General features: G+C 39.2%; 1 protein-coding gene across 1 annotated transcript; it reads left to right on the top strand.

Annotated features, from left to right (window-relative positions):
- The first annotated feature begins 360 nt into the window (after positions 1-360).
- Positions 361-9,858, top strand: LOC124862426 (small ubiquitin-related modifier 2). Its single transcript, XM_047356324.1, has 4 exons — positions 361-516; positions 3,054-3,185; positions 7,024-7,095; positions 9,132-9,858. Exons 1-4 carry the CDS (start codon positions 496-498, stop codon positions 9,192-9,194), a joined length of 288 nt encoding a protein of 95 aa, XP_047212280.1. The 5' UTR covers positions 361-495; the 3' UTR covers positions 9,195-9,858.

Genomic DNA, 9,858 nt, shown 5'->3' with positions numbered 1-9,858 from the left:
AGATGTGGACATTTAGGAATGTTTCTTTAAGTTGATCCTTCAGATCAGGTTTAGAAGGTGGAACAAAATGGCCATTGGAACACAGTGTGAAAACAGCAATAACATCAGGATGCCTTTTCCTACAGATGTATTGCAAGGTCTGGCTAGTTGGACTGACTATTACAGCACAGATGCGGGACCAGCAGCGTGATGAACCGTAATTTGTGGAAAAATTGTCCGTATAAACTGAGTAAGCTAAATTAAAAGGGGGAAACATCATTGTGCGCGTGCACGTGAAGCAGGGCCTCTGTAACGCGCATACGGGACTCTCCCGCCCATGCCTATGACTGCGCTTCAAACCCTCGTGACTACCCGTAGCCACTAAACGCGGCGTGAGGTGAACGCGCACCGACACAGGGCCGCGCACGTTGGTCAGAATCATTTAAGCGGGCACGAGTACGTGCGCGTACCCGTATTCTTTGTGTGGCAGCATAGAGAAGCGCCAAAAGAGTGACCATGGCTGATGAAAAACCGAAGGTGAGTCTTTCTGCTGTTTTATCCAAAATACCAGCTTATTTTACCGGCCGTGTGATATGAAACCTTAAAGAAAGACGGCACAGTTCGGCACTTTCTATTTTGGCTCTTTTGAAAGTTGCATACTGAAATTCAACTATCAGCTGTACCTACTTTGATAGACCGGAAGGTTTGGGAGCGCGCATCCGCAGGCGCGCAGATCGTTTTTTTTTTTTTTTTTTTTTTTCTGCTTTTTCACTCACTGTGAACCAGCTGGTATCATCCTCAGTGCATGGCCAATGTTTATGTGCCCAGCAGCTTGTCAATGCAAGGCAGTTTGTTTCTACGCGCAACTAAACGGTAGGAAAAGTGATGTGATTGTATAACTGCTGCATATGTAAGTTAAACCCCAGAATGGAATATAGACACAAGTAAAATGTATTATCACGTTAGTTTGGTCATGCCAAACACATTATTCCCACGTTCTGTTTTTACACAAACTTTATTTTATGCACTTACCATATAACAAAAACCGAAATCATAAAAGCTGTGAAAACAATCTCTGCACCCCAAAGTGTGAGGTATGGGGTGTAAAGCTATTTTTATTATAATGCAATATTATTATATATTTCTGTATGATTGTTGCTTACTGTCCCTTTAACAAGTATTCATACCATTTAAACTTTTAAATATTTTTTCCTGTGACAAGCACAAACGTCAATATATTTTACGTGATAGACCAATGCAAAATGTGCATAATTGTGAATTGGAATGAAATATAACAATGCTTTGAAATGTTTTATACCGCCCCCAGCAACGTATTATTATCATTATTAATTATTATTATTTTATTTATTTATATAGTGCTTTAAAAACCAAAAGGCAACCAGTTACCTTCAGAAGTCAGTCAGTATAGTTCCCTTTAGTGTATTTAATTCTCGGTGTAAATATAGCTGTTCTATAAAGGTTTCAGGTTTGATATTGAACATTGGTGAACAGTTATGAAGAATAGGGCTGAACATTGCAATATATATTACAAATTTCCCCCACTCTCTATGAGCTTTTTGATCTTGGTCACTAAGATCTATACAAGTTGTTGGCGTAAAGCAGGGGTCCCCAACTAAAATAGCAGGAGGTCCACAACCTCCTTCTTCTGAAAACTGAGGAGTCTGAACATTTTAAATTAACTGCCAAAAATATTTTCTTTCATTTTTATTTAACATTTAATGAACACTAGACTGTTTGTTTTTTAACTACTGATCAATTATTCATATGGCCATGAAGACATATGCTGAACAGAAAAGAGCAATCCAATTTAAGTATCAATATTAAACGCACTTTGAAGAGCACGGCCGAGCTGGGTCAGTACTTCTTGGTATAATAATTCTGCTCTCCTTGTGCTTGTAGCAGACATGGCAATATGCTTAACCTTTTCCTTAAGTTGTTGTCTTTCTTTTCCATCTAAACGTGTTTCTGCCACAGCTTCCATGCACTCTTTGATCATTTCCCAGTCACTGAAAGGCTTTTTGTGTTTTCCTAAAATCCACTGTACTCACAGTGAACACTTGTATGCTCGCTGATGTGCTATAAGAGACCGTGTTATCAGCAGTGTAGCTCGCTCAACCAGGTGGATAGCTTTGGCTGAAGTATTGTAGTATAGATTGAATGTATTTTTGACAAAGCCATCTTCCTTACTCACTCATCTGTGCGCCACCAAGTCATTCTACTGTCAGCGAGCGTGAGCTGGCAAACTAGTAACTTAGCAACCCAATAATCCCGCATAGCTTCTTCTTAGTCATTTTCTGGCGGTTGTCATACAATGATGTGGTGCATTACTGCCCCCAGCTGGCTTGGAGTATCGACCAGAATGTCGCTGATGTACGGGGTAAGATAACTGTCAAAAAGACGTATGCATAGGTGTCTAAATTTGTAAATGTTAATAAATAAACATAAATAAATTTAAGATTTGTATTTGTGCCTTCTTGTCAACTTATACATGCATGTGACATCCTTTTCTTCTGCAGGCCCGTCATGATATTACGATGTTTATACTCAACCTTCGAAGCTGACATGATTTTAGAAAGCTCATAAAAAATTAGCGTAGTGGTCTAAGAAATGCGCTGGCGAGAACCCTGCATCCCAATGGTGAAACATGGTTGTGGCAGCATGATGCTTTGGGCAGGCTTTTCACCTTCCAGCAGCACAACACCAAACACACAGCGAGAGAACATAATGGTTTAGCCAGGCTTTTTCATTTATTAGATTGGTGCATCTAAAGAGAATATTTAGCAAGACTTCAACATTCATATTGACAGATGTTCTCCATCCACTATGACAACTTGAACTATTTTGCTAAGAAGAAAAGGCAAACATTTTATTCTCTAGATGTGTAAAGCTGGTACGGCCATACCCCAAAATGCATTTTCCTTTGGCTCCACAAATATACACTACTTTCAGTTGGCCTGTCTCATAAGATCCCAATGAAAAGGTTTCACTAACAAATCATCACTCCAAATCTAAATCTATATGTCTCTCTTTTTTTCTGCCTTTTTTTCGCTCAGGAGGGTGTCAAGACAGAAAACAACGAACACATAAACCTGAAGGTAGCAGGACAGGATGGATCTGTCGTGCAGTTCAAGATCAAAAGACACACACCGCTCATCAAACTCATGAAGGCTTACTGCGAGAGACAGGTGGGCAAATAACGTCTCAGATGCAACAAATTGCACATTTACTTTTTAGCCAGTAATGTTCTACCAAAAACAAGCAAGATTATTGACATTTTTGCCAAGAGCCTTTTCACTTATCTTCTGCTACTATTTAGGTGTATGATATTTAATACAGGGAATCATCATTTGCTAACAACAAAAGAGAGAATAACAAACCTCTGCCTGTCATTTAATGTCAGGAGAAACAAGAAAGGTTCATAGAAGTATTCTGGTTTGTTGTGTCGGTGCTTAAGCCTGCAAGCTGTCATTAATGTTAGTAACTGCGCCTGGATTTTATCCAGTATGTCAAAGCATTTGTCACAAATGAAATGGGAGCGGAAAAGAGTTGGCACGGTAAAGACAGTGCATAGTTGAGAGCAGAACCTCTGAAGTACGCACTTGCCAATCTTTTTTGAGATGCTTTGAGACATTTTGTTATTATTGTTAACTCTCTCACGACACACATCGCTCTTATTCACCAAGAAACGAAGGTTCTCATTTTAAATGTCCATTTTGTCATGTTAGCGATGTTGAAATATATTCCTAAGAACTGGCAATGAAGATTTCAATTGACTTTAAATGAGCAGCGTTAGGTTAGAATGAGGCACCATCAAGATCTGAAGGCCATCTTTTAGCAAAATCCAGTCCCATTCACTGCCGCTCACTTACAGACAAATACAGGAAATAAAGCCATGAAATGGTTGATGCATATCCTTTATATAGGTAGTAAAACATTACAGCCTCGTGCTTTACTTCTTTTTTACTTCTCTCCTGTACACCTTTAAAGGTACAATCCGATATCTGATGTTCCCCTTTATTTTGCAGTCAATATAGGATCAAATTCTCAAAATTAACGTTTATAGGTCCCAAAGTCAACCTCGTCTTTTCTGTCAGCATCTGAAAGACGTTTTTGTCATCCAGCTCAGTTTGAAATTTACAGCCTGATTTAGTTCAGGATTACTCTAAAACTTCAGAAGCATTGTCTTTTTATTATCATCATATTTTTTATATTTACACTTCTTAGTCAAATGTATTTGGACATCCGTGTTCATAAAACATATGAACTTGAACAATCTCCAATTCCTAATCCATAGGGTTTATTATGATGTTAGTCGACCTTCGCAGCTATACTAGCTTCAACCTTTCTGCGAAGGTGCCCTGCAAGATTTAGGAGTGTGTTTATGGGACCTTTTTGACCATTCTTTTAGATATACATTTTTGAGGTCAGACTCTGATGTTGGACAGGAAGGCTTGACACCCAATGTCCGCCTACATTTATCCCCAAGGTGTTCGATGGAGGTGAGGGCAGGACTCTGTACAGGCCAGTCAAGTTCCTCCGCAAACTTTACACTTGACACAGTGCAGTCAGGAAAGTGCCATGCTTCTGGCAACTGCTAAACCCAGACTGGTCCACCGGATTGCCAGACAGAGAAGTATGATCATCTCTGAATCCACCTCTCTTCTGCTCCAGAGTTGAGTGGCAGCCTGCTTTGCACCACTAAATCTAACACTTTGCATTGCTCTTTGTGATGTAGGGCATATGGATGCAGCTGTTTAGCCATGAAATCCCATTCCATGAAGCTCTCTGTGTATTGTTCTTGGTATAGTCTGAAGGCTCGTCGTGTTTTTTTTTATTTTTATGTACCACGTTGGGATTCGCTGAGCTTCTGAGAGCCACCCATTCCTTCGCAAATGTTTTAGAAGCAGTCTCCATGCCTGGGTGCTGGGTTTTATAAGCCTGTGGCCGTGGAAGTGAATGGAACACCTGAATGTGTGATTTGAATTCAGCTGATTTGGCGTGAAAAAATACTTTCGGAGATATGGTGTGTTTATTAAAGTTCTGCTTACAAAATGAGAAAGCAAATACTTGTGCCAATTTTTCCACCTGTCAAGGGCTTTATGATGTCTATAATTTCTAACCAGCACCAATAAGAGCTTTAGTTACTACTTGTGGATTTAGTTACTACTTATGGTTCATTGAGTTTGTGGGGCATAACAAGCAAAAACAGATAATAAAGACTATATATGTTGCTATATCATTTGCTGGATTTTTCTAATTGTGAGGAAACAAAATGTAGGTCCTTTTTGGTTTGCAATGAAACTTCTCTTAAATAGAAAGTATTTTCAAAAGCACATTTTAATCTGCAGGACTGCATGGTGGTGCAGTTGGTAGCACTGTTGCCTTGCAGCAAGAATGTCGTGGTTTGCATGTTATCCCTGTACATGCGTGGGTTCTCACCGGGTTCTCCGGCTTCCTCCCACAGTCCAAAAACATGACTGTTAAATTGGTCTCTCTAAATTGCCCTTAGGTGTGAATGAGTGTGTGCATGGTTGTGTGTCCTGTATGTCTCTATGTTGCCCTGCGATGAACTGGCGACCTGCCCAGGGTACCCCGCCTCTCGCCCGTAGACTGCTGGAGATAGATACCAGCCCCTGTGACCCACAATGAAAGCGGTATAGAAGATGAATGAATGAACATTTTAATCTCAAACCCTGATTGCACAATAGATCCTTCATAAGTGTTTCAGTGTATGTGGATAATATGAAGTCATCTCTCCTCGACTGTAAAATATCCAGTAATTTAAAATTAATTCCTTCTTTCTGATGTGAACTAGTATTTCTTAATGTGAGGCCATCTAAAACTTTGGTATCTGTAAAACTCAAATGTTCATTTTTTATTTTATTAATAACCTCATTCTTGCATGCAGTTTGTTTAACTCTGCATCAGTCACATTTACACCTGGCCTGCTTCAGAGGGAATTGTCTTGTTTTTTTAGCAAGTACATAAATAATAGTGGTGTCCAAACCTTCTCACTTTTTTTACATGATTAATTAGAAGCTGGCAGTGTCTGAGCCTAATGAATAAATGAACTTGTTTCAGCTGCAGTTTCTGTCACAAATAGAGCTTTACACAAACACAGCTCACAGCATCAGGGGAGACAGTTAACATGAATAAAAGGAAACCCAATTTCTACTGTTACTAATAGCTGTCTTTGTTTGCTAAAACGTTTGATAATTGTGAATAAAAAAACAAACTGAGTCCTTTGCCACAAAAGCTTATCAACTATCTTAAATGTGTTCAGAAGGGATTTTTAGCTGCTTCCCTCCACTTTTGTTATGTTTAACAATAACATATTGTACTTGGTGAGCTGATGTGAATTGTTCTGATTTGCACAGGGTAGTCATGTTACCGAGTCTCTTCCTGTGCACAGACTGTGGAGGCACCAGTGTTCTCTATGGTTGTTACTGTGGAGCTGTGACGTTCTTGAGAATACAAAGCTGATACTACTGAAGCAAAAGCATAAAAAAGTGTTTGATGCAAACCTCACCCACCACAAGCACAGTTGAGATATTTTTGTGTTTTTATGGCAGTAAAAAGTTTTTCTACCTCTGTAAGCTGTTTATGTTGGAAACATTTAAAATACTTAATAGGGTCTGAATTGTTATGCTCAAGTTATGTTTAATAATGTGTGAAATAAAATGTATTGTGTGACTTGGTGGCCTGGCTAACAGTCAGGCTTCTGTGTGTGTTTGACTTAGATACATCAGTCAGTCCAACTGACATACAGCTCAACTGACGTTTGATAAGAATGTATGTTTTTCTGCCTGGCAACAATGAAGATACTTCAGACAGGCCAACTGACACTTGATAGGATGTGTGTTTTGTTTTGCATGTACATGCCTGGCTTTTCAATAAAAACTGCTGAAGCTGGGGAGAAAGGCAGAAGCGTTCGTGGTGAGCAGCAACGGGGCTGCAGCGTTTCTCGCAGAAAGGCTGTTGTGTATGTTGCATGTAACTGACAATCTTTTTACGTTCTCCCAGGGACTGTCGATGAGGCAAATCAGGTTCAGATTTGACGGACAGCCAATAAATGAGACAGACACGCCAGCACAGGTAAGTCTGAAGGATAACAACAACGGCTTTAGCATTTCTGGAGCATTTATTGAAGAAAGAAAGGAATGTCTGTAGTGAGCTTGTAGGGATGCTTGTTGCAAATTGTCACTTTGCGAAACAACATGTTAAATCACCCAACTAATTTGAAGAACTAAAAAGAATTTAGCATGTAGTTCTGCTACCTGTTAGTAAATATTTTTAGAGTTTATATCAGGAATAATCATGCATTGTTTTTTTTACCACTTTCCTTGTCAAAATAGTATTCTTGCACTCTTTTTTTCAGTCCTAGGATTAAAGTAACCCAAATACCCCTGAAAAACTAAATAATATACCCATCTTCATAAGTGCAGTTGTGAATTAGGTCTATGGGCGGCAACCTGCCACACATGCTGTCTCTGTGCAGGTCATGGGACTGAGATTATGAGCCTTTAATGCCCAAGGCAGTGGGGTTGCACCAAACTATCTCAGTTGGTCTTCTGTGTTGAATATATCTCTGCAGACAGATGCCAGTTATACTCACTGCAGTTCGTGGTTGAGGTCGTCACAAATCATTATTGTATAGTTTTGCAAAGCGAGGCAAGTCTGTCATTGCATGCTGCTGTCACGAAAGGCAAATACAGCTTGCTGTTTCAGTGGCCAGCAATGCTGTTTGATGTCTGCAGACCAAAGAATTGACTTTGTATAGGGCATGGTGTCACCCTGAGGCCATGTACCACATAAATGCAACAATTGGCTTTTGCTCTTATGCCCTGTCCCTCAGTACACTTTAAACACAGTGCCTTTCAAATACATGCATATCCCTTTTCACATCTTGTCACCATAATATCCCCAAACTTTATATATTTACCTGGATTTTATGTGATAAATCAACACAAAACACTGCCCAATTGTGACGTGGCAGGAAACCCCGTTTGCTCTGATGCTCCTCAATAAAATCCAGCACAACCAACGGTCCTCAAAGGCCAAACGTAAATGGTGGAATAGAAACCACGTTTGTTTAATTACCTCTCTGTTTAAATCCAGCTGTTCTTTGAAGGCCTCAGATGTTTTTTTTTAGAAAACATTAGTGAACAAACAGCAAGAGCACCGCAAATAGTTTAAGGTTAAAGCTGTGGAGAAATTTCAAGCAGGGTTGGGTTATAAAACGAGAAAGCATTTGACATCTCACAAAGTGCTGTTTAATTCATCATCTGAAAAGTAAGAGTGCAAACCTACCAAGACATGGCTGCGTGCTTAAATTGAGAGGCTGGACAAAGGAAGCATTAGGAGGAGCTGTAGAAATAGAATGGAATAATCCTTTATTTGTCCTTCAGTGGGGAAATTCAAGTGTATCAGCAGTACACAGAAGTACACATCAAATAAGCAATAAAAGTACAAAATTAAAAGAGAATTTACAGTAATGTCAAATATACAAGGTAAGAAAGTATACAGATTCAACAAAATAAACAATTGCATTAATAGAAAGTTAAAGCTTTGCTCTTTATGTATTTAGAAACATTTAGAAGAATATAGGAACCATATTACAGCTCAGGTGGGTAAAGCTATTGATGGGAAAACTATTAGTCACACATTCCACAAATCTGAGATTTAAGTAGAAGTTCACTGTAGAAAGAAAGCCATGGAAACTGGCCAGAGCTGATGGCATGGAGGTAAAAGCAGGCCAATCATGGAAGAAAACCTGTTGGAGGCTCTAAAAAGCTTTAGGCTCCGGCAGAGGTTCGCCTTCCAGCTGGGAAGTGAATAAAGATACAGCCAGAGCTACAATAAAATGGTTTAGATCAAAGCATGTCCATGTGTTAGAAAGGCCCCGTCAAAGTCCAGACCCAAATCTATCTGGAAATCTGTTCTAAAACTAAAAAACAATGGTACACAAATATTCTCCATCCAATCTGACTGAGATTGAGCTGTTTGCCAAAAATGCCTTTATTGTTATTGGTTGGTAGACGTAGAATAAAAATAATTTTCTCACACACACACAAAGTACGAAAAAAAATGTTAGTGACGTGAAATTCATGTTTTAATGCTTTCCTCTGCAGTTGGAAATGGAAGATGAGGATACGATCGACGTGTTCCAACAACAGACGGGGGGCCTAATCTAACCAACCACAGCCGCCACCTTTTTGCTCCAACATGACCGACTTTCCCAGCCCTTTAAGACCCAGCGGCTGGTTCTTTGCAACTCGTCTAACAGTCTCGACATAAATCTTGCAGAAGAGGTTTTAACTTCTCTGCTTCACAAAACTGCTGTAAAGAATTTCTACTCACGCCCCTGTTACTGTTTTTTGTCTCTGTACATAAATTACACCCTGAAAACATTGCTTTTTTTTTTTTTTTTTTTTCATGCTGTGTTGTGGTAAATTTGTAGGAGTTCCCATCCCAGTTTGAAGGGTTTGTTATGCATACACCCAGAAAGATATTCAGGTCAGGTATAAATGAAAGTCTATCTGAACTGATTAAATAGTTAAATAAAGTTCTGCTAGGTTTGGTAATGGACTATCAAATCTGTTAAGATTCAGTTTTGGAACTGGTTGTCACTTAGTGAGCAGCACACCTATTTTGGGAAAATAACTTGGTGGCTGTTTAACTCTGTAATCAGAAAAAAATATTGTATACTTTTTATATTGTACTGGATGTTTGGAATACTCATTTTACTTCACCACTTCAAACGTTGGGATGGCTGAAAGGATGTTTCAGTTAAATATACATCTGTATTGTCTATTAAAATACCTGTTAAAATAAAGTTATTGTCTTCTTTCCCCTGAA

This window comes from Girardinichthys multiradiatus, chromosome X (assembly GCF_021462225.1).
Source record: "Girardinichthys multiradiatus isolate DD_20200921_A chromosome X, DD_fGirMul_XY1, whole genome shotgun sequence".
NCBI classification, from domain to species: Eukaryota; Metazoa; Chordata; class Actinopteri; order Cyprinodontiformes; family Goodeidae; genus Girardinichthys; species Girardinichthys multiradiatus.
This window is presented reverse-complemented; position numbering and strand designations above follow the sequence as displayed.